Source organism: Populus trichocarpa, chromosome 3 (genome assembly GCF_000002775.5).
Source record: "Populus trichocarpa isolate Nisqually-1 chromosome 3, P.trichocarpa_v4.1, whole genome shotgun sequence".
NCBI classification, from domain to species: Eukaryota; Viridiplantae; Streptophyta; class Magnoliopsida; order Malpighiales; family Salicaceae; genus Populus; species Populus trichocarpa.
In genome coordinates this window covers 2,688,078-2,714,184 of record NC_037287.2, presented here as the reverse complement: position 1 = coordinate 2,714,184, position 26,107 = coordinate 2,688,078, and the positions used below count along the sequence as shown (strand labels likewise).

General features: G+C 33.7%; 1 protein-coding gene across 1 annotated transcript; it reads right to left on the bottom strand.

Annotated features, from left to right (window-relative positions):
* Positions 1 to 9,537: 9,537 nt before the first annotated feature.
* LOC18096641 (mediator of RNA polymerase II transcription subunit 15a) lies at positions 9,538 to 11,508 on the bottom strand. Its single transcript, XM_024597073.2, has 3 exons — positions 11,351 to 11,508; positions 10,076 to 11,075; positions 9,538 to 9,960 (listed from the first exon to the last, which is right to left on the bottom strand). Exons 2-3 carry the CDS (start codon positions 10,838 to 10,840, stop codon positions 9,745 to 9,747), a joined length of 981 nt encoding a protein of 326 aa, XP_024452841.2. The 5' UTR covers positions 10,841 to 11,075; positions 11,351 to 11,508; the 3' UTR covers positions 9,538 to 9,744.
* Between the last annotated feature and the right edge of the window lie 14,599 nt (positions 11,509 to 26,107).

Sequence of the window (26,107 nt, the reverse complement as noted above, 5' to 3'; positions counted from 1 at the left end):
GCCGCTGCACACTCTCCCTTCTCTTTGAAACCAAACCAGAGCCTCTCACTCACCCTCCTCATCAACACAAATCTTCAGCTCATCACCAGGAGCCCCACATTCTCCCCTGCCCAACGCCATTTCCTTTCCTTCTCTACCTTGACAAAAAAAAAACTCACCAGAACCAGCCAGCGCCGCCGGCCCCCCTCCTTCGGGATTCTTGGTTCCCTTCCCTCTCAACAGCCATTCCTCCAAATTTAACCCGACAGACCCAACAGTAACCTTTCTTCCCCGAACGACCGAACACAACAGCAACCCCGCTCTCTGCTTCATCTCCTTCAACCAACCAGCAGCATACCACAGAGCTGTCCCTACCGTCTCCTCAGACCTACGGTCTCCCTCATCTGGCCAACACCACAGATCTGCCCGTCTTCTGCCTCCCGCAGCAAAGCCGGCCCCACAACAGCTCCTCCCCACGCACGGCTGCATCTGCAGCTCCGGCCTCCAGCACTCCTTCCTCAGCCACCAGATCCGCCGCTTGAAGAAGGAACGAACAACAAGACCAGAATAAAGCAACAGATCCAAGAACGGATCTGCACAAAACAAAAATTAAAATCAACTGGTTGTTGGGATTTTGCTGTTTGTGCAGGTCACCGCCGGCGAAGAAGAAGGGAGGAAGTCGTTTTGGATCTCCCCTGCTGTCTGGATTTTTTGCGGCGGCGCGTGAAGCCAAGCGCCGTAGTGACAGTGGCCCCACTGTTCACAAGTCCAGAAGCCTTCCTCACCATTGTTCCTGCATTTCAAAAAAGTTTCCTTGCAATTCCTGGAGTTTCAGGAGCTATTTTTTGTATTTTTTAAATTGTTTAATATAATTTTTGTTAAGTTTTGAATTTTTTATAATTTATAGGGTAGATGTAAAAAAATAACAAAAAAATATAATGAAAGTAAATGTATTGTTTGTAATTTTTTTTGTGAGTATTTTTTTTAAGATAAAATCACAAAGAGTAAAGAAAAATTTAATATTTTTATTTGTTCATGGTTGAGAATTATGAACTTACATGTAGGGGTGAACAAAAAAACCAAAAAAACCGATTAAACTGAGAAAACCGGAAAAAAAAAACCAAAAAAACCGAACCGAAAAAAACCTGAAAAAACCGATTAAAATTTTGAAAAAACCGGCCAGTTTGGTTTCAATTTTATAAGCAAAAAACCGAACCGAAACTGGAAAAAACCAGAATTTCCAAAAAGTTTCCCTGCAATTCCTGGAGTTTCAGGGGCTATTTTTTGTAATTTTTAAATTGCTTAATATAATTTTTGTTTAGTTTTGAATTTTTTATAATTTGTAGTGTAGATGTAAAAAAAAACAAAAAAACATAGTAAAAGTGAATGTGTTGTTTGTATTTTTTTTTTTTTGAGTGTTTTTTTTATGATAAAATCACAAAGAATAAAGAAGAATTTAATATTTTGATTTGTTCACGGTTGAGAATTATGAACTTACACATAGGGATGAGCAAAAAAACCGATTAAACTGAGAAAACCGGAAAAAAATAACCGAAAAAACCAAACCGAAAAAAAAAACCGAGCCAAACTGGAAAAACTGAGCCAAACCGGTTTGACCCGGTTTCGGTTTTTTTAAAAAAATTTCGGTTTGGTTATTTTTTTGATAAAAACCGAACCGAACTGAAAATGATCACCCTTACTTACACGTAAGTTATATTTCTAATATCCGATGAAAAGATAAAATTTTTAAAACTTCTGTAACACATCAAAGCTACGAATCAGCTTACCTCGGGTAGGATGTATTAGGGGTACTAATACCTTTCCTAACCACAACCAGTCCCTTACCTGTGAATCTATGACAAGACTAGTACACCTAGGTTTCCTAGTAGTCCTCAATTAAATATTAGGTGGCGACTCCAATGAACCAATCAACTAGGCAAACAAAAAAAATCACCAAACCGACACCGTGCGGGTGACGTGCAGTTCATACACTCAAAAAATAGTGTGGACATACTGTGTATTTTTTAATAATTCATTTTGGTCCTTGAAGTTTTATTTTTTGTGATTTAATCCTAATTCAAAGTCAATTACATCTTAATTCTTAGTCAATAGTGAAATTGAAAGAAGAAAGATCAAAATGAAAAAGACACTAAACATGGATGACATGCTAGAGATTACATGAAAAATACACTTAGATCCTTGATCTTTAAAAATAACGCAATGTATACAATTTAGATCTTCTTAGATTTTAAAAAATCAATTTTGGTATAGAAGTTGATTTTTTTTAAATCCCTGGTTAGATAGAGGGGTTTCTGGATTCTAGCGATGAGAGAGAAAGTCACAATTCACTCTATTTTTGCCCGCTAAATAGGTTTTATTGGTGTCCACGGATTCCATGAGATGAGAGGAGCTTCTTGATGATTGTTTAGAGCCTCGATAATGCATAAAAAACTAGATGAGCCGAGAGAGCCAAAATTAAACTGATTTGATTTTGGATTTTTTGACCATTTTTTGGGTATTTGGAGTTTGTGAGATGGTTTGTGATAGAGAAGTTGTTCGATTCCAGCGTTGAGAGAAAGTCATCGATCATTTCATTTTCAGCCACCAAAATAAGTTTTATTGGTGTCCACAGGTCCCATGAGGTAAGAAGGGCTTCATGGTGGTTGTTTAGAGTGTCGATGTTGCATGAAAAACCATACATGAGATTTGAGAGCTAAAACTAAACCGATTTGATTTTAGGTTTTTAGATCATTTTTTAGGTATTTGGAGTTGATGGAATGGTTTGTGGGTGTTATAAAGGTATTCATGAGGTTTCTAAGGTTGAAATAGTTGAAATTATATTTTTAACTATATGAGGAAAATAATAGACGATAAAAAAAATCAAGTTTAATTAGAAAAAAAAGTATCCTCACCAAACTCGTAAACCAGGGTAACTTAGGTTACTCTAGCAAACCCACAAATCATGTTAACCTTATAGAAATGTAAAATAAAAAGAGATAAATTATAAAACTAAATTCTCAACCATCTCAATATTAAAAGATAAAATCAACAAAAATAAATTTGAGAAAAAAATCATAATAAAAATTCAAAAACAAAAAGAAAAATGAAAGAAAGCAAAATACTATGGATTACTACTATTGTCATTCACAGTGCAATGTGTGTAGGTGAACAATGGACTATATAAGAAAAAAATAGACTATAAAAAAAATCAAGTTCAATTTTTTTAAATACAACCCACAAAACTCGTAAACCGAGGCAACCTAAGTTATTTTGGCAAACCCATAAACTACACTAACCTCATATAAAGGAAAATCAAAAGAAGCAAATTACGAATCTCAATTTTAAAAGATAAAATTGACAAAAATAGATTTGAAAAAAAAATCATAGCAAAAATTCAAAAAGAAAAAAAAGAAAGCAAAACATGGTGGATTACTATTCTAATCCACAGTGTAATGGGTGTTAGGTGAATAATGGTTTCCCCCACATCCTTTAATTTTTGTTATTTCATAAAGTTTAATAACATGGTTTTTGTATAAAACTATTTTTTTTAACAATGTGAGAAAACAAATATACCATAGAAAACCAAGTTTAATTAAAGAAAACCCCATCAAATCCATAAATTGAGGCAACTCGAGTTACCTCGATAAACTCACAAACCACATAAAAAGATAAAATAAAAAGAAAAAAAATACAAAGTGAAATTCTTAACCATCTTAATATTAAAAATAAAATCGATAAAAATAATTTAAAAAAATTATAAATACAAAAAACAAAAAAATGAAATAGGAAAAAATCACGTGTTCAAGAAAAAAAAATAATGTGAGAAAATATTGGAGTAATTTACAGTGTTTTTATTTTGAAAAATTGCAAGAATCTGTTTCCTAATATGTGCAAGTGCTGCAAAATAGTAAATCTTGTATATAAATGAAAGAAAAGAGAAGGAAAAAGACTGCCATGAGGCAACCTCAAGTATCATACAGTGCATGTATAAAAGTTTTTGTCTTTTTCATTTTTCACGTGTTTCTCACAAGAAGCGAACTTGAGGGAACATAAAGTGCTGGGAAGTAATTTTTTGTTGCAGCGTGAGATAAGGTTATCTCATCGCATTTTCATAAATTAAAAAGGATTTCTCTTCTTTTCTTTGTCAATTACAGTGCATGATGTATAAAAGTTTTCTTACTCATAGTAAATGCTATTATAATGTTTTCACTTGTATATCTTGGAGCATAGCTATAGCCATAAATGGAAGGTTCTTCCAGTTCAAGAAAATTAACCATGAAACTCGTAACTAGAATTTTAGACAGAAGGGTGGCCAAGTGAACTCCTATACCCTGTACCTCTGGAATAATACGGGGAAAGGAAGTAAAAATAGATGTCAGTATTCTGATGCCATATATTACTTGACCGACACTCGGCTATATCATTAGTTGTTTTTACTTTTTGCCAATGATTCCGTTGTATGCATTTCTGATATTGGTGTGGTGTATGAGTTCACAGTTCTTTCTCACTGCTGCTAACTTCTCTATACCTGCCTTGTCGTTAAAATTTAAATGTAATGTCTTACATGTGCAGACTAGTGATATTAAAGAGGCATCTTCCGTTTTCTGGTCAAGAGGGATTACAAGAGGGTTTGAGGAAAAGATTTATACTGCCGCCACCGATCAGGTATTCAGCTAATGCTAGGCTCAATAATTTCAATATTCTCTAGACATGAATATACATATGCATAAGTGTGTGGATTTATGCATGTACACACGTGTGTGTAGTGTGTCCCCACTTCATCACTGGTCATTCTGTACAAGTTCATATCTTTTCGTTAATTTTCTTGACAAGTGTTTTATTTAGAGTGATCAAGGTCCTTTTCAAGTACAAGGGAAGTGTGCAAAATGCAAATAAAGAATCAATACATAAATAATTAAATGAAAAGATAGGACACAAAAGTATTTCCTCACAGAAGATGCTGTAGCCAAATTAATACAATCACCAACGACCCATCAAAAGTGAAATGATGTTTGCTAGAGTAATGGATGTCTGGTGCAGCAGCTGCTCCAGATGGTCCGAGCAGTTTATCGAGATTGTTTTCAGGGACATTTTTAAAGACATTGGAAACGACAATCTTGCAGCGGTTAATGCCAAGTATGAACACGTCAAATCTAAGCTAAGAAATCATGGTTTTGTCTAATTAAATCAGTCTGCTCTCTTCCTTTGTTCTAGATGTCAGTTTTTGCTATGCCAAAGGGTATTATTAAAGTCATCTCTTCTCTAACCCGGTCTTTTCTCTGGAAAGGAACCTCAACATCTCATGGGATTTTTAAGGTGGCCTGGCACAAGGTAATAAAGAGTAAATCTTCTAGTGGTCTCGGGCTGGGATCCATCCACAACAAAAATTTAGCTCTGCTATTTAAATGGCTTTGGAATCTGGATAATGGAGTGGTAGGAGGCTGGCAAGAACACATTCTTCTAAAATACCGACCCCGCTTTATTAATGGTATCCCTGAGTTTACAGGTTCTTTATCTCCAACTTGGCATAGCATTGTTTCGGCGATCTTCTCAACACAAAACATATCCAATCTTTTACATGCAAATGTCGGGTTCAAGGTGGGTGATGGGAGGAACATCCGGTTTTGGACTGACTCTTGGCTTGGCTCTATAACCACTCTCCAACTCTTATTCCCCAGACTGTATAACCTCTCCCTGCAGCAAAAATCCAGCCTTGCAGATATATGTGATTTGACAGATACATCTTTCAACCTATCCTGGAGAAGACCCCTCCAGCCTCGTGAAAACTGCATGAGGGAGAGCTTGATTGCAGAGGTGCAGCGTGGTCTCATTTTCTCAGATGGTGCAGACCGCAAGTTATGAAAATTTCACAGCTCTAGCATGTACTCAGCTCAATCAGGTTGCGTTCTTTTTGATAGTCTATCGGCAACTGAAAATAATCACTCCCCTGTTCTGCTATGGAATGGTTATGCCCCTTCAAAAGTGGATGTGTTCATATGACTTCTTCTTCATGGCAGTTTGAGTATACGGAGTTTTTTAGCTGAGAGGAGAATCATTAAATATGAGGAATCTCACTACCCATTCTGCTGCAAGGAAATTGAGACAATTAATCATCTCTTCCATTGTTGTCCTATAACATGGTCTCTTTGGGGTCGTTTCTTGAACTGGTTTGGGTGTTCAGGTTGTCTGCACAAAGACCCATATCAAAATCTACAGGAATGGTCCGGTTTGATTAATGGAAATTTTCAGCGACGTGCTATTACCCTCCTCTGCAAAGGTCTGTACTGGTCAATTTGGATAGCGCGCAACCGCCTAATCTTTGAATCCAAGGCTCCGGATTGGGATATGATTTTTGATCTCACCTTTCACCGTTTGGCCTTCTGGTTGAAGTCTTCAGTTAGAAATTTCAGCTATACAGGCTCAGATCTTTTTAGAAATCCTGAATGTATTATGAACTGGACTAATTAATTAGGTCCCTCGTCGCTTAGGTCTTCTCTTTTCTTTTATATTCCCTTTGTATTTATCTTTCGTTTAGTTCCACCTACTTGATGGGGCTGTTTAATATATAATTCACTCGTTTACTATCAAAAAAAAAAAAATCATGGTTTTGTTGAGCTTTACTATCATCATAGGCTTGATGATGGAAGGATTATTGTACTCTCTTACTAACATATAATGCTGTGCTGATGAGCCAAAGAAGTTCTCCATAGACTTCCTAACTAAGAGGAAGTTGCCATCTATTTCTAACTCAACAAGGAAAAGAGTCTGGGGCAAGTGAAAACATGAATTTTGACCAGTTAGGAAACCAATGGCTGCCCATGTTGTAGCTCATATCAAAACCGTGGGGGCTGGCATGTTTTTGGGTGTTTTCTTTTTTGTTTTCTGAGAGCCATAACTGGCATTTTTGTTCTCTCATCAAGTGCAGACGACAACAAAGGCAGAACACTCTGGTGTTCTTGACAATTCGACACATTTTTTTTCTGAGGATTAGGTGAATATGGTTCAGTCTATGCCATAAGTATGTCAAGCTACCATGAATTTTTTTTTTTGTGTTCTTTTTTAAACAGTAACAAAATTCATTAATTTAGGAAAGGGCAAAGCCCAGATAACAAATAAAATCCACACTTGCAAGGATTTATTCGTCAGGGATATTGATTTGTTTGTATCCTATCTCTTTGAAAAAAAAACGTGGATTAATTAATCTATGCTCAGTATAGTATTTGCAGGACTATTCTTTCTTTAATATGTTAATTAACACCTCGAGCCTGGCCAGTTCTTTTTTTTTTTTTTTTTTTGTAGTTTGCTAATGTGATGTAGAATTATATAAATCAATCTCATCAGAAGATGCAAATATGGGCATAAAAGATATGGTGGGAACTTCAATTTAGTCTCTGAAATATACATAACTTCATAAAAATTGAATTCTCAAATGGTAAGAAAGAAATACAATACAAAATAGCAGATTTTTGTGAGCTTCGTCCATTTTCTTGATTTCTGACGAGTATATTTATCTGCGAAAGACAACAGAAAACTGTGCAGGTCACACGTTTATCCACAATCCAGCAAGACAATTACTATTCTGCAGAAGCTTTAAATGACCAATCCATGGCTTTCTTCAGTGCTCTTGGAGGTTCTACTGCATGTACAATTGTTAAAAGAGCCAATTTGTTTGTATCCTATCTCTTTGAAAAAAAATGTGGATTAATTAATCTATGCTCAGTATAGTATTTCCAGGACTATTCTTTCTTTAATATGTTAATTAACACCTCGAGCCTGCCCAGTTCTTTTTTTTTTTTTTTTTGTAGTTTGCTAATGTGATGTAGAATTATATATAAAACAATCTCATCAGAAGATGCAAATATGGGCATAAAAGATATGGTGGGAACTTCAATTTAGTCTCTGAAATATACATAACTTCATAAAAACTGAATTCTCAAATGTTAAGAAAGAAATACAATACAAAATAGAAGACGATACATTACATTCAGGTAAGAATTCACATCCATGCCCATATATATTAAAGCACTACTATCTTTGTGATAAGCTGCCAGCTGCATTCATTTTCTTTTTTTCTGACAAATATACTTATTAAGTTACATTGCATACAAGTAAGATTCATATCCATTCCCATATTAAGCTCTATTATTTTTGTGATAAGCTGCCAGCTTCGTCCATTTTCTTGATTTCTGACGAGTATATTTATCTGCGAAAGACAACAGAAAACTGTGCAGGTCACACGTTTATCCACAATCCAGCAAGACAATTACTATTCTGCAGAAGCTTTAAATGACCAATCCATGGCTTTCTTCAGTGCTCTTGGAGGTTCTACCGCATATACAATTGTTAAAAGAGCCAATTTTTTATTAGTCTTGGAAAGACAAAAAATACTAAACTACAAAATGCAGAATGGAATCGTTGAAAATTAGTGAACAAATCAAGTGTTCAGGGGTTCAAACATGAGCCATTGTGAGTTGGAGACTTGGATTATCGACATTTAGTTTCCACCATCCTTGAGTTATTATTAAATGTATACAATAAATTATTAGGCGATTGTTTTCCCCAACAATTAAAGTAAAAGTCTAATAACATTTAAAATAAATAATAGTAAATAGATAAAGCAAATATTTGTAATATATGGAAACAATCTTAATAAATATAAGTTAAATTATTTTGTAAAAAAGATATTAGAATGATGATTGAAAAAAATGCTTAGAAATATATAGCATACTTTAAAAGTAACTCACGAAGGAACTAATAAGTCAAAAAATCTAAAATTTAAATGTTAATTAATCAGTATGAATTGTTCAAAATGATTGGTGAATTCATAACTAAAATGTTTATTAAAATGGCTATAATAACTAATAGTTTATTAGTTTGGATGTTTTTAGTAATGCTGAAATTATAGAGAATTGATCATTAAGTTGATTTTTTTATATGCATAGAAATCAGATCATTATAAATTTAATAAACTATTTAAAGTGTTCCAATGGAAAGAAAATGGGTGTTGTGAATTTGAGTCTGTAGTTTTCTCTGCTTTCTTTTTGGATTTTTTCGTTTGTCCCTTCCTGAAAATTTGTGCTCAGTTTTCGCCTTCTACCTGCTGCTTAGTTTAGGGTATTAAATTTCTTTGTTTCATCAGAAGATGCCTTACTCTTTGTTGATTGCCTTTCTGTTTCCAAGATATATTCAGAAGTGAATTAGTTGCAAAACAGGGGAGTCTCTGTGAAAACATTACAACAGCATTTACACCGAGTAAGAAAACTTTTACACATGCACTGTAATTGACAAAGAAAAGAAGAGAAAACCCTTTAATTTATGAAAATGCAACGAGTTCACTCTGCAATATATATCAGTGCTCATTGGCTACTGCAAGTGCCAGCAGTAGCTGTGCCTGTCTATAAGATTTTGGATGTAGAGATATCACCAAAACATTCTACTTTATACTGAGAAAGTAGGAAACCATACACTATATATCGTGGCTAATTGATTTTTGTCTGCTGCTTTTGTACTTTTAAGATCACTATCACTTCAACCCTGTACAAGTTAAAACAAATAGAAGGCCCCAAATCCAACACTATTCATTTAAGTTCAGTTGCAACTCAAGTTTCAAATTGAAACACCAGTGCTCATAGCAATAGATTAACCTAGAAATTTAAAGCGGAACAAGCTTCATGCAGCCATCCAAGAGGTCATCATCGAAAGAAGATGTTACACAAGACGTTCCAACAAAAATTACTTCCCAGCACTTTTTATTCCCTCGAGTTCTTATTCCCTCGAGTTCCCATCTTGTGAGAAACACGTGAAAAATAAAAAAGACAAAAACGAAAGAAGATGACATCCTGTCATTGCTACCAAATCCTCACCAGCTGCAGCTCTAGATCCATTACCAGCTGCAGAACCAGCAATTCTGTCAATCATACTGACAACGGAGCCAATGTCACCGACAGATGCACCAAGTGCTTTGGGAGACAGAGATTTCACCTGGGAAAAAAAATTGCAGCATCACCATCTCATTCACAAAGAAGTTTCTTTCTTTTTCAGAAACCTCCAAAATAAGGGTGGGGTGGACTAAAACCAAAAGGAGAGCATCACTAACCGCTTTAATCAAGCACTCAAGTGATTGCTCTGTAACATTTGACTTGCCAGAAACAGTTGTCAAAGCACCGCCATGAGCACCATCAGGACTGGTAAACTCTGCAAGCAAAGGTGATGCAGATATCCCAGGAGTGCCAATTGCAAGGGATGGAGCCAGTGCTTGTGCAACAGATGGTTGGTGTACAATATTTCCAGTATTTAAGAGTGAGGAAATACCAGAAACTGGTTTGTCAGAATCTCCTGGCATAGGAGACGGAGCTTGCTGGTGTAATTGCTGCTGCTGCATCTGTTGATTCTGCATTAAATTCTGGTGTTGCTGCAATCGTTTAAGCTGTTGTGTTTGTAGCATCTGTTGTTCATGCTGCTGTTTTAGATGCTGGTGTTGAATCATATTGGAATTCGACTGAAGGGGAATATTTGGCTGCAGCATACTCGCCCCACTTTGTGTTGACAATGTGTTAACTTTGGTTGGTTGGGAAATGCTCACGAGATTCTGTTGTACAGATCCTACACGTGTCTGCTGCAATGAGCTCAGTGCATTTCCTTGTCCAGAATCTAAATTGGAGCCTGGTTGTATTGGATTCATCATGTTTGATTGTGACGTCGAATCCCCAGATAAAGTTGAAAGGGAATTATGCAGCAAGCTTGACATATTGTTCTGCTGCATCTGTGGTACAGAACCTTGCGTATTCATTGATTGCAACAGGGGAATCAGTTGATTTTCATGGCACTGCAAGTGAGGAAGTTGAGATTGGGGTTGCTGCATAGGTTGAATACGAGGTTGGGGAGGTTGTCCTTGCTGTAGATTAGGAATAGGCTTCCTGTATCTGCTTGGGTTTAGAAAACCTACAATCTGCTTCTCATAGAAACCAATTTCTCCTTGAAATTAGGTGTGATGTTGTTTTTAGAGACCTGTAAGAATGTTATCAAGCGCTCCAGACCTTGAATACCTTCAGCTTTTCAAGCTGTTCTGACTTTGGTTGTTGTGGAAGAGGGTCATGCTGGAAAGCAAAGTTAACATACACGAGAATTAAAAATTGCATTGACCCTTTCTAGCAAAACTAGTAAAACATTAGTGAAAAAAATGTTTCTATTCCAATTCTTCTGTGTCAATGCATGGTTGTGGGGTGGTTGGGGTGGGGGAGGTAATTAGTGCAGATGATACAGTGACAAGCAATGCTGATGGGGAAAACAAATTAATACAAAAGCTCAATTGTGGGGGTTTATGAATCATGTGTGGGCAAATAAATCGGAAAAAATTACAGAGACAATTTACCTGCTGTAACTTGGTAGCAATTCTCTGGTACATTTCATTTATTTCAGGCAAATACGTTTCCTTCATAACTTTGATCTAGGAAGTACATATAACCAGCAAGACATTATCAATCATATGCTTGATTTCTTCACGTGCCAGAGTCAGAAAGAAACATGAGCAAACTTCTGATGCGATGAGCTGGAGGGCATGATGTGGTAACAAATGAGTGTGATTGCAATGGTTTCAATAGCAGTGGCATTTCTGATGCCATAAGTGGCAGCCGTAGCTCATAAACATTAGATCTCTGAACAATCCATGTTACAAGAGAAGGGGGAAAGGGGATATATGCTCTTTCAAATATGCTAAGCTTTCTGTATTTGCATCTTCTGTGAGGATATCCTTTTGTGTCCTCTCTTTTTATTTAATTATTTATGTATTGATTCGTTATTTGCATTTTGGCATTGAAATAAAGACATCTATTTTTACTTCCTTTCCACGTATTATTCCAGAGGTACTTGGTGTGTACATGGCCACCCTTCTATCTAAAATTCTAGTTACGGGCTTCATTGTTAATTTTCTTGAACTGGAAGAACCTTCCATTTATGGCTATGACTATGCTCCAAGATATATAAGTGAATTGGTTGCAAATCAGGGGAACTCTGTGAAAACATTACAATAGCATTTACTCTGAGGAAGAAAACTTTTATACATGCACTGTCATTGACAAAGAAAAGAAGAGAAATCCTTTTTAATTTATAAAAATGCAATGAGTTAACCTTAGCTCACGCTGCAACAAAAAATTACTTCCAGCACTTTATGTTCCCTCCAGTTCGCTTCTTGTGAGAAACACGTGAAAAATGAGAAAGACAAAAACAGAGGTGTATGATACTTTTTTTATTATTATTATTAATGTATTGTTCAGCTAGTTTATGTGTATCTTAATTAATCTCATAAATTTTAAAATTAATAATTATATAAAACTCAAGTGATCATCATAAAAATATACATGATACATGAGTTTGTCTCATGGCAGTCTTTTGCCCTTCTCTTTTTCTTTCATTTAAGTACAAGATTTATTATTTTGCAGCGCTTGCATATATTAGGAAACAGATACTTGCAATTTTTTTTTCCACAAAAACACTATAGATTACTATAATATTTTTTTTATATTATTTGGTTTTTTTTTATATTATTTGGTTTTTTTTTAACACATGATTTTTTTCTTTTTTCTTTTTTTTTTTGTATTTATGATTTTTTTTTCAAAATTATTTTTATCGATTTCATTTTTAATATTGAGATGGTTGAAAATTTAAATTTGTATTTTTTTTATTTTGTCTTCCTATGTGGTTTGTGAGTTTGTCAAGGTAACTGAGTTGCCTCAATATATGGATTTGATGGGGTTTTTTTTTTATAATTGTACTTGCTTTTTTATAGTATATTTTTTCTCTCATATTGTTGAAAAAATAGTTTTATAGAAAAACCATGTTATTAAACTTTATAAAATAATAAAAATTAAAGGATGTGGGGGAAACCATTATTCACCCAACACCCATTACATTGTGGATTACAATAGTAATCCACCATGTTTTGCTTTTCTTTTTCTTTTTCTTTTTCTTTTTCTTTTCTTTTTGAATTTTTGTTATGATTTTTTTTTCAAATCTATTTTTGTCAATTTTATCTTTTAAAATTAAGTTTTGTAATTTGCTTCTTTTGATTTTTTTTTATATGAGGTTAGTGTAGTTTACGAGTTTGCTAAAGTAACCTAAGTTGGCTCGGTTTACGAGTTTTGTGAGTTGTATTTTTTTAAAAAAATTAAACTTGATTTTTTTTATAGTCTACTTTTTCTCATATAGTCCATTGTTCACCTACACACATTGTACTATAAATGACAATAGTAATCCACAGTATTTTGCTTTCTTTCATTTTTGTTTTTGTTTTTGAATTTTTATTATGATTTTTTTCTCAATTTTTTTTTGATTTTATATTTTAATATTGAGATGGTTAAGAATTTAGCTTTATAATTTCCTTTTATTTTACATTTCTATAAGGTTAACATGGTTTGTGGGTTTGTTAGGATAGCTTAAGTTGCTCTAGCTTACAAGTTTGGTGGGGGTGTCTTTTTTTTAATTCAACTTGAATTTTTTATTGTTTATTTTTTTCTCATATAGTTAAAAATATAATTTCAACCCAAGAAAACCTCATGAATACCTTTATAACACTCACAAACCACTCCATCAACTCCAAATACCTAAAAAATGGTCCAAAAACCCAAAATCAAATTGGTTTAGTTTTAGCTCTCAAATCTCATGCATGGTTTTTCATGCAACATCGACACTCTAAACAACCAGCATGAAGTCTATCTTATCTCATGAAACCTGTGGACACCAAAAAAACTTATTTTGGTGGCCGAAAATGAAATGATCGACAACTTTCTTTCAACGTTGGAATCCAACAACTCCTCTCTCACAAACCATCTTACAAACTCCAAATACCTAAAAAATGGTCAAAAAATCCAAAATCAATTCGGTTTAACTTTGGCTCTCTCAGCTCACATCTAGTTTTTTATGCAACATCGAGGCTCTAAACAACCATTATAAAGCCTCTCTCATCTCATGGAATCCGTGCATACCAATAAAACCTATTTTGGTGGCTGAAAATAGAGTGAATGATGACTTTCTCTCTCATCGCTGGAATCCAGCAACCCCTCTCTCTAACCAGGGATTAAAAAAAATCAACTTCTGTACCAAAATTGATTTGTTAAAATCTAAGAAGATCTAAATTGTATACATTACATTATTTTTAAAGATTGAGGATCTAAGTGTATTTTTCATGTAATCTCTAGCACGCCATCCATGTTTAGTGTCTTTTTTATTTTGATCTTCCTGCTTTCAATTTCACTATTGACTAAGAATTAAGATGTAATTGACTTTCAATTAGGATTAAATCACACAAAAATAAAACTTCAAGGATCTAATAAATTATTAAAAAAATACACAATATGTCCACACTATTTTTTGAGTGTATGAAAAATGTCAGCTCAACAATGATCTTTAGAACCATCCTAGATTGCTCATGTTTTAAAGATTTAGCTTTTCTATCTAGCATTTCCTTTAATTTTAATATTAATTTTGAGTTTTATTCTAATTTTTTTCTGTTTAGCTCGTGATTGATTATGAAAAACTAATTGAACTCTTTTTCTTTGTTCTTTTTGTTATTTGAAACTCAATAATCAATTTTCAAAATCACTGAGACTTGTGAGTTTTTCTTTTAGTTTATTGCTGTTTTCTTTTTCTAGGATTTGGGTGTTGAATAAACCTTGCTCCTTCATGAAGTTAGTTTAGGTGCTTCGTGGCACATTAAAAGCAAATAGCCAGCTAATAAACTTATAATGGGCTAAAACTAGACTTTAGAGAAGGCCATCGTATATGGCCAATTATGGGCTTCTTTTATTAGGTCAAAAAAATCTATGGGCCTCACTATAGCCATAATATATATATATATATATATATATATATATATACACACACACACACACACACATTATGCTATAAACTGGTCCCTTCATTTGATCTAAAGTAGATTCAACGAAATCAGGTCTATGCCCAACTTGTTAAGACCCTGCAATAATTAGCAAGATGACTAGAAGAGCTAATATCAAGTGTCATCATAGCTTAAGCTTCAGACTCTTTAATGCTTGCTGGGCATGAGAAGATACAATGAATAAAGTCTTTCGTGATCATTTATAGAGACAATTGATGCAATTACACTAGTGAAAACTAAAGGTAAAGAGTATGAGAATTTATTACAGGTACGTAGACTACGCGGATGATTTAGTAGATTTTTTTTATGAATTATTAGAATAAGTTAAGGTCACTTGGATATGCTACACTAGACTAGTGACTAAAAGAGGCTATAAAAGAAGATTCAACTGTGGATCGACCTCAACTTTTTACTTAAATTCTTGAGATCCATCTCAATTGAAAACATATTTTGTTAATCATCCCATATTCGGATCCCCTGAAATTAGGTTTATAAGATCCCGTTTGAGTTAGTTTTGTTATTTTTTCTTGAGTTTTTTGAATTTGTTGTTTTATTTCAGATTTTATATAGTTTTTGTTTATGCTTTTGGATTCTAATTTTTTTTTCCAATAGGGATAGGTTTTCTAGTATATTTAAATGTTTTAGAAACCTCTTCGAGAGGCAAACATCATTAGATTTTTTTTAAATTAAGAAATTGCGAATTTAGAGTTTAAGTTTGCAACCTGTTAAATCTATTTTCTTTGTGTTTGTGTGCTGTCTTTCTAGTTTATGCCTGCATCACCTACTATTGCCCCCATCAGAGTAGTAGAATAAGGGAGAAAATGGGTTTAAGAAGGATAAGATAAATTGTTGTGTGTTGTGAATCTTTAACAGTTGCTGTTTTTATTTTTATTGTATATATATATAACTCTAATGAATTTTATATAATAGATTTTAATATAATAAACACACAAGAATAATACAAAGATAACAAAGTATAGTGGATCATAACGCTTCAATACAGAGGACCCATCTGCATTCTATTTAAAAGCACCTCATGGAGGCCTACTGCATGGGGTAATTTGCCAGCTGTTATGCACACATCACCGATGCAATGTTTACAATGACAAACTTGCATTTGTATTCATTGTGATTTTAGGTTCACAGATTCTGATCAAATAGATATGTAAATGCCTTACTTCAATAGATAGATTAAGTTATCTCTCTTGATATCAGTATATCACGTCTTCAATAGATAGATTAGGGCATGTTTGAATTTGAAGAAGACGTGTTTATTTGCATCTTCTCTGTCAACGTGTGTTTCCGCAGCAACTAAAATGAAAACGAAGACCACTCGTCATGGTGTGGAACTAACTAATATACTGTTCCAGTTATGGGGTCAATCATTACTATCAGAAGAAATTAAACCATTTTGGTGTCCATTGTTTTGATGCACTGAATACCATCTGGACCTGTTAACCGCCAAGAACATCTATTTTCCAGGCAATCAATTTGAAGATGAAAACTCGAACGCACAACTGTAACTGACACTAATTATTCAAGAGACCTGAAATTGATTTAAAATTTATTCTTTCAAGGGCTCACAAGATTCTGCATGCAAATGGAATGGACTAGTTCCGAGTTGTTGAAGTTGTTTTCTTGACCTTGATTGTGAATTGTGATCCACCAGCTTGATCCCTCTCTCTATCCAAGGCAATTTCTATTGAACGAACAAATGAAAACCAATCCCCAGAAAGGGCTGGTTTCGAACACCCTCCTGGTGGGACTCTACAACTAAATGTCCACACTTGGCCTCTCGGGAAATCTCTTATACAGTATTGTTGAGTTTCTTCGTGAAGTTTTTTTCCATCGCTTATCTCGAAGAAGTAGATGAGCAATTTACGAGGCAACTTGCCCCTTGCAAGAGGATTTATATAGTGCCGCAGTCTACAAAACTGTGAAAAGGAAACGAGCGTTAAGGTCCTTGTTCTAATAATTAAGTGAATGGTCGATCCACAGACAGAAAGAAAAGCCAGAATCATGTCATCATATGTTCATCTTTCTGACTCACTGTGAATTAATTGTGATCGAAATAAAAATAAGAAAAGAAAAGAAATAATCAACATTCGTTTGATCGGTTATTTTAAGAACCAAAAAAGAAAGCATGATTAAAGATCCAATGTTTCTGCAAGATATCCCTTTCATGGGTCCATTAACATCACTATCATTTCTTTCACTGTCAAACCCCCTCCCCCTCCCCTGCTTTTCTTGTTATTTATGTATGTATTAACTTTTCTGAAAGAATAAATGTTGTAGGGAGCAAATAGTGTGTAAATAGAAAGAGGAGAACACCACATCCCCAAAAGAATAAAGAAAGAAGAAGAGAACAAAACAAAGTCATAAAACAAGGCTTTTCAATCAGCAGTACTCTAAATACCCCAGCAAATAGAACATGAAGAGGCCACAAACAATAACCCATCCCAAAGAGATTGTCTAGGATGTTTTAATCTAGGAAAATGAAGAAGAAAACGAAGAGTATTAACCACGAATATTGTTTTATACTATTTCATCTATATTAGATTTATTACATTATTTTTTTCCATATCCTCATCATTCATGATATTATATCACAAAGTCAAAAAACGACTTTTACAGTGTTCTGTTATACGGGAGGAGGCAGGCAGAGGCACGACATATTCAGACGGCTCCAGAAACGGGTTTCTTAAGGGGGTGGGGTCGGCTAGTGAGCTCTACGGTATGCGGCTTCTGTAAGCTTAGCTTTCTTTCTCTTTCTCCCCTGCTACGAAACAACATCATGCTGCTGCTGCTGCTGCTTTGTTCTTGAAATACACAATTCAGATTGGTGTCTGCCTAATCTCTTCTTGGTTTATGAGGTGAATTTGACTTGGAGTCTATGTAATAATGTTGTTTTATTTCATTAGCTTTTGTAATTGTAGTTAAATCTTTATAATTTAATATTATTGACACCATGAAAATTTATTAATTAATTGAAATATTATTTAATTAATAATTTAATAATTTATGTATTAATTAATAAAAAAATAATTTATAAAGGTATTCTTTATTTTATTTTCAAATATTAAACTTTTTTTTACCTAATTGTATTTGAAAATTATGAATTGTAATGTATACTAAATTAATATACTTCATGAACATTAAGTAAAGCAAAAACATTTATAAAACAAAAATATACAATATCACAAATGATAAAACTAAACACAATAAATTATCATTTCAAAGGTGTGAACTTAAATATAAAGCATGATGAAGCAAATTCTCTCAAGAGTCCTAATGGTTGTAGTGTCGGCAAAAAGAAGTTTAAAGAAACTTGTTTTGTTTGTAAAAAGTAAAGAGAGACTGTTGTCACTGTAAAGGAAAAAATACACAAAGCAATATCATTGTAAAAAGTAAAGAGAGACTGTTGTAGTTATGTTAGAAGTAAATTTTATGGAAAATCCTAAAAAGTGGTGGATTGATATTGGAGTCACCTATCATGTATGTTTTGACATAATTTTTTTTTTTAGTATACAACAACCGCTAATGGAGAATAATTATTCTTGGACAACTCTTTAGTGACTGTTTGAGAGTGTGGTAGCGGTTGTGTTTCAAAGTTTTTTTCGCTTGGAAATACATTAAAATAATTTTTTTAATTTATTTTTAACATTAGCATATCAAAACGATCCAAGAACATAAAAAAAATAATTTGAAGCAAAAATAAATTTTTAAAAAATAAAAAAACAATGATTTAACCACAACACCTAATAAGCTCTTAATGTGCCAAAATCTCAGGCCACAAAAAAGGTGGTGTTAAGGATGACATCTAGGAAAGAGTCGACTATGAACAATATGGTTCATGCTTCTAATATTCAAAAAAGTATTGTTTGTGGCTCGATGTTTAGCAATAACGAGTTTAAGTTAGTTTCTTAGTCTAATAAGTTTATCCCCACCAAGAGTGGGATGGTTGTGGGCAAGGTATATTCATGTGATGGGTTATTTAAGCTCAATGTGATGACTATTGTAGCAAAAAGCCAAAAAGATTTATAAACATTCTTTTTTTTTTGTTTAATTGGTTAGAGTCTTCTAATCTATTCTATAGATAGAAGTAGCAAGCCTCTAGAGTTAATTCATATTGATATTAGTGATTTAAAGTGTGTGCAAATTAGAAGTGATAAAAATTATTTTATTAATTTTTTAATGATTGAACAAGATATTGTGTATGTCTATTTGCTAAGAAACAAAAACAAGGTCTTAGAAATGTTTAAACATTTTAAAAACAAGATTAAAAATCAACTTAGCATGAAGATCAAGATGATAAAAAAGAGATTGAGAATGATGTTGAATACAAGAACCAAACATTGAATGGAATGTTGATGCTATGTTAACAGGTTCAAAATTACCTTGAAATTTGTGGGGATGGATATTTTATCAACAAATTATATTTTAAATAAAACACCTTATAAGAAATTAGGCAAAATATCGTATGAGTTGTTGAATAGTCAATCACCATCCTACAAATATTTAAAGTGTGGGGGTGTCTAGAAAAAGTTACAATTCCTTCATCAAAGAAAGTAAAAATATGAACTGTATTATATGAGATATGAAACTATACTTGAAGGGTATAGCGATGCTAATTAGATATCAAATATTAAAGATTCAAAATCCACAAATAGATTTATCTTTGTTATTGGAGAAGCTATAGTCTCTTGAAAATCCTCTAAATAAACATGTATATCTATATCCATGAAGGAGTTAGAGTTTATAACTTTAGATAAAGAAAAGAAGTAGAATAGCTTCTAAAACATTATTGAGGATATTCCAAGTTGACCAAAAATTTATGTCGATTATTTGTATACCATTGCAATAGCTAATTTGCAATTGAATATATATATATATATATATATATATATATATATATATATATTGACACGATTGTCAATATTGTAAGATAATTGATCTAAAATGAGATTATCTTTACTGACCATGTAAAGTTAAATAATAATATCATGGATTCGCTAATAAAATGCTTAACAATAGAGCAAGTTGATAATCATCGAGGGAATTAGATTAAGACAAAGTTCAATGAATTGTCATGATAGTGACCTAACCTGGTCTACTGGAGATCCCAAATTCTAGGTTCAAAGAGGCAGCCAAATCATATGTCAATTCAATAATATCCCTCTTACCCATTCATATTATATAAAGTGCTATCAATAGCGAAAATAGGATAAGCTAAGCTTTTAATGACTTTTATAGCTTGAGAAATTCAAGTGAGGTATTACATGATACTCTTAATAAGAATCACCTATGTAAGTGTGAAAGGAGGCCACTTATATGAGAATTGAAAATGCAAATTTTCTAATGCTCTCTGAAATCAAGATGTATTCGAGAACCAAAATTATAAGAAAATGAACTGTGTAATCTCTATTATCTAATTTCACACAAAAAGCTAAACAACTCAAAACATCATGTTTGCTGGTTAGCCGAGTGAATACAATAGTTTTAACTATGGAAGGTTCAAGTTCAAAAGCTATCTTGCTTGATGCAACGAATTTTTGTTCCAACTTTTTATTTTCGTGTCTACTTTGTATTTTATTCTGATTAAACAATTTTTATCATGTGGGGGGGATTGTTAGGGTGTGAATGAAAAGTTGTGTTTGTTAAAACTCTACTTGAAATAGAATTGTGTACTTTTAAACTAGAAAGTTGTAACGTTTTATCTTAAAAGTTATGTTAAAATTAAATGTTAGAATTACCTATAAAAAGAGACAATTCTGACATGGTTTTTATAATAAATAGTCTTTTTAAAACTCTTCTATTTTATATTTCTCTAGTCAAAAAATTCTTACAGAGAGTAACTTATAAATTTTGGTTGGCTATTTATTCTTGGTTGTGCTATTAAGAATAAGAGATTGAGTAAGCTTGAAAAATAATATTATAAATCACATTGCTAGCACCAAAGAGCGGGTAATAAAAATCTTATAAACCTATCAAAATTAAAAATGGTACTGAGATTTCTAAAACTGTAAGTGAATATAAGGACAGTGATAAAAAGTTACTTTTTATAGATGTTAAAGCGATGAATATTTTATATTATACATTGGGTAAAAGTGAATTTGATAGAATTATATTATATAAAAGTACTTAAGAGATATATAGAATGCTTTACAAGTAACTTATGAAGGAACTAATAAGTCAAAAAATCTAAAATTGACTAAAATGTTTGGTAAATTCATAACTAAAATGTTTATTAAAATGACTAAAATAACAAATAGTTTATTAGTTTGGATGGTTTTAGTAATGCTAGAATTGATCATTAAGTTGATTTTTTAATATGCGTAGAAATTAGATCATTATAAATTTAATAAACTATTTAAAGTGTTCCAATGGAGAGAAAATGGGTGTTGTGAATTTTAGTCTGCATTTTTCTCTACTTTCTTTTTGGGTTTTTTTTTTTTATTGTCCCTTCCTGAAAATTTGAGCTAAGTTTTTGCCTTCTACCTGCTGCATAGTTTAGGGTATTAAATTTCTTTGTTTCTTTGGAAGATGCCTTACTCTTTGTTGATTGTCTTTCTGTTTTTAGTTGCATTGTTAGGCTATATGTGTGTTTATTGAGGCTTTGGCTGCCTTTTTTGCTATAGTTATGAGGTTTCTTGGGCATAGTCTTTTGGTTAGCTTCAGCCTTCTATTATCCATTCTTTATAGAGGTGGTGTTGACTTTGTTTCGCACAAGGTGGCATTGTGTCTTGAAAGGCAGTTTACTTGGTTTTCTTTACATGTGTTTCTTGCATGCTACTTGTTTGGCAGAAGTCTTCTGAGAGATGGACCTTTTTTCTTCAATTGTTTTGGTTAGGCTGGGTGCTTGATAAAGCTAGTTGGGCAGATTTTATTAAAGCAAAATACAGACCTCAGTTTATAAATGGGATGCCCACGTTTAAGAAAAAACTTTCAGGGATTTTGAGAGGAATCAGCTCTACTATTACTAGCTTGGATCTTGATAGCTCTCTTATTCGAGCTGCTTGTAAACTTAAAATGGGTAATGGTAATCATGTTAAATTTTGGTTAGATACTTGGTTGACTGGCTTTTGCTTAGCTAATTCTTATCCGGCCCTCTTCCACCTGTCCTCCTCCAAATCAGGGTTTGTTAGTCAGATGGGTTACTGGTTTGAGGATACTTGGTATTGGAATCTGAAATGGAGAAGGCCCCTCAAAGCTAGTGAGACCCTGATGGTTCAAAGATTAATGTCTGATCTTAATCTTGCAGCTATTCATCGATTGAAAGAAGACAGGTTGATTTGGGAGTGGGGGAAAGATGGAGACTATACTGTCAACTCTTGTATGCTTGCCCTTGAAAGAATCAGGTATGCTGGTTCTACAACTTATGTCACAAATGTATGGAAATCCATTTGCCCTCCAAAAACAGAAATGACTTTATGGCTAGCCTTAAATGAAGGCCTTTGCACAAGAGCCTTCCTGGTGAAGAGGCACGTTCTAAGCCCTCAGGAGGACAGGTGTCCTTTTTGTGAGCAACATTCAGAAACTGTATCCCACATCCTATTGCATTGCCAAGTGGTTTGGAAACTATGGAACAAAATTGTAGCTTGGAGAGGTTTGAGCTGGGTAATGCCGTATGGCCTTGACGACCTTCAATGTCAATGGCTGGGTCTTTTGCAGGGCAACCACTGTAAGTTTGAAAGATCTGTTTGGGGGGGCTTTATGTTTAGCATTATCTGGACTATATGGAATGCTAGGAACAACTTGATATTTGAGGATCAAAAGCCAATATGGGAAGATATCCTATGGCTTTTGTTTTACTTTGCTGCAGGATGGATCAGGAACCTCAACTCTTCCTTTTGGTATACTGGTGCTGATCTATACAGGAATCATGAATGCATTTCGGCATGGTCTGCTTAATTCCTGATTTAGTGTGGGTTTGTTTTTGCTTGGCCAAATAGTAGGGTTATAGGTTTTCTTGTATTTATTTATTGTAATTAGGCTGATGCCTAGGCTACAATCTATGTAGCTAAAGCTTAAGCTCTGCCCACACTGTTCATGTTTTTTTATTTATTTATTATTATATATCTATTCTCGATTTCATCAAAAAAAAGGCTGGGTGCTTGATTTGTGTTAGGTTGTTAAAGTTTTTTCCCTTTCTTTATAAGAAAAAAATATTTATTTTGTGCTTGGGAACACGTCTTTGTAGCTTTAGAGATGATAGAAAGCTTTGCTTTTAAAGGCAACATTGTCTTTATGGTTTTTTCGACATGGGTTTCCTTAAAAAAGTTTTAGTTTTTGCATGTTTATTTATGTTGCTTATCCATATATATATACTGCAACAAGTTTTTCTAGAGGTAACTTGGGTAAAGAAAAAACTTTGTGCCACGAAAATAAGAGGCTGGAGTTTTATTTTGCTTTAGATTCTTCCCTTAATTCCAGCCGTCGTTTGTTTTCAGTTCTTTGGTCTTTCTTTTCATTAGTCTTTGATTTTTGTTGGATTCTTGCTTTGTGTTAGGTTGTACGAGGATTTTCCTTTTTTTGAAAAAAAAAACATCTTGTGTTTAGGAACACAGCTTTGTACCTTTGGAGATGATAGAAGGCTTTGATTTTGAAGACAACACTTTTTTTTTTAAGCTTTTTCGACTTGGGTTCCCCTGAAAAAATGTTTTCTTTTTGCATGTTTGTTTGTGTTGGTCATACATATATGTCACAGCAGGTCTTTGTAGAGGTCACTTGAGGAAAAAAAATGTCAGGAAAAACAGAGGCTGAAATGTTCTTTTGCTTTAGATGTCTTACCTCAATTTCAACCTTTGTTTGCCTGTAGGTTGAGGTTGATAAGTTATGTGTGTTTTTAGGATGGGGGCTGCTTGGGTTGGATCTGAATCTTTGTATTGCTTTTACGAAGCAGGAATTGAACATCTTGCAGTGGGGCTGTCCAGTATTTTTAATATGGTTGAGTTCGTGCTTAGCCATTTTTAATATGCATGGTTTTTGTCTAGGTCGTTGTTGCTGCTGCTGTTAGACAAATGTTGCCATTTATAGACCTTTTCAGTCCTCAAAATTTATAATATGGTCATGAATGGCATAAGATGTTTGTTCATCTCAGTTATCATTGCAATGTTATTTCACTCCTCTTACAAATATTTTAGCAAATTAAGTGCCACATCTAATTAGATGTTTCCCTATCATCAAAACCCATGCTAAATTTGATGCATGGATCCTTATGAGCTTAGGGATTGCTTTCTCCCCTTTCATTTTAAACTTTATATTCATCTTTTAACTGTTTTTGTCTTACCTTTACTTAATCATGTTATAACATGAAGAGGATGTCGCTAACTTCCTCTTAGTTGGCGAGTCTGTGGAGAACTTCTTTGGCTCATCAGCACAACATTATGTGTATGTAAGATAGTACAATAATCCTTCCATCATCAAGCCTCTGATGATAGCAAAGCTTAACAAAACCATGATTTCTTAGCTTAGATTTGACGTGTTCATACTTGGCACTAATCAATGCAAGATTGTCGTTTTCGATGTCTTTAAAAATGTCCCTGAAAACAATCTCTATAGGCTGCCCCAATAGTGAGGACCATCTGGAGCAGCTGCTGCACCAGACATCCACTGCTTCGTTGAGCTCGAAAACCCCCTCCTCCATCCAGCCCCATTACTCCAGCAAACATCATTTCACAGTGTGCATCGACCCCTCAGCACTATTTGACACTTTAAACTTGATTGTTTCATAAAGAATTTCAGTTGTGGGATGAGATTTATGAATGAAATGAAAAGGGTACCTCAATTGTGTTACTCGAATGAGAAGAAAAAAAACACTTATCGAGTAAGGCCCTCTGGATTGGTTAAGGAGACTCTTGCAACAAGTATCATTGAAACATATGATTTTGACATGTGATAGTCTAGTCCAATTGCTTAACATGCCTCATATTTTCGCACATGAACCAACCGAATACTTTTTTTCTTTAATGTTCCTATCACAAAAAAAATATGAAAAACAAAAAAAAAGCTTCTCCTCTCCCTCATGCTATAAAATCTTAAGTGTTTTAGAAATTAGATCTTTTATTTTGCTACACCAATAATATCAGGCTTAACTTACTGACCCTATAGCTTATGTTTCATCACAGCAGACCAAATAAGGCTCTAGATAGCATGATTGAAAAATAAAGTGCCTTTGTTAAATCTCCTCAACCTCAAGCACCAGCTGATTCGCCTCCAACTGTAAAAAAATGGCGCACCTCAGCCTCCTTCCACTCAGAGGTGCCTTCTCTAACCTTCAAGTGTCTCTTTTGTTTTTTTTCTCTAGCTAGGCATATGTCATTGCGGCAACAATTGCTTACTAGGGATAACATTAGCTTTTTAGCTTCCATTGGTTTAGCCATGCATTGCCTCTTTCATTTCTTAACTGATTGTTTAATTTTAACATTCCATGTTAAATTTTTTTTTTCTAGATGAAGCTCTCAAATGTACTTGGAACCAACAACTTAGGTTATATGAACATCACCCTTTTGCTCGCACATACATATAAAAGAACTTTGGCATGCTTAATTGTCTTACTATGGCTTTGTCTAAAATATGATGATTGATCTTTCGCTTAAGAGTTACTTTTCATGCCATTGTTCATTCTTCTCCCTTTCAATTTGCCTTAGCATTTGTTGTTTCCCTTTCAATTCTTCTACTTTTTATGATGTTCAAAAGAAAATTTTCCACCAACTACTTTAAATCTTATGTTCAAAGGACATTAGTTCAACTGTTACTTTTAGCCTGGAGTTCACGAGGAAGCAATGAGGAACTTGATTTGTCTTTCCTGCCTTTCTAACTTCCATTAAAAATTTGAGTGGCTTACACATTGGTTGCTTATGTTTATTGATGATAGCTTTTATTGTCTTTTTTTTTTCTTTTTGTTTGTAATTCATAACAATAGATTGGGTCTGATTATCTTGGTCTGGAATTGACATGAAAAAAAGAAAAGAAACTTGCATTCTCTACTTTAGATGGCTTGAGCATTGTTCGCTAGAACAACAGATTGGGTTTGATTATCTTGGTCTAGAATTGGTAGGGAAAAAAAAAAAAAAAAACAGAAACTTGCATTGTCTGCTTTAGATGGCTTGAGCAGTGTTTGCTAGATGTTCATTAATTTTTCTTTTTTGCAATGGACTGGTCCTTATATTTTTTCGCTTCTTGATTTGGTGTTTTTTTCATTTTTTTTCCTTTAATTTTTTTACAAATTGGTCTTTA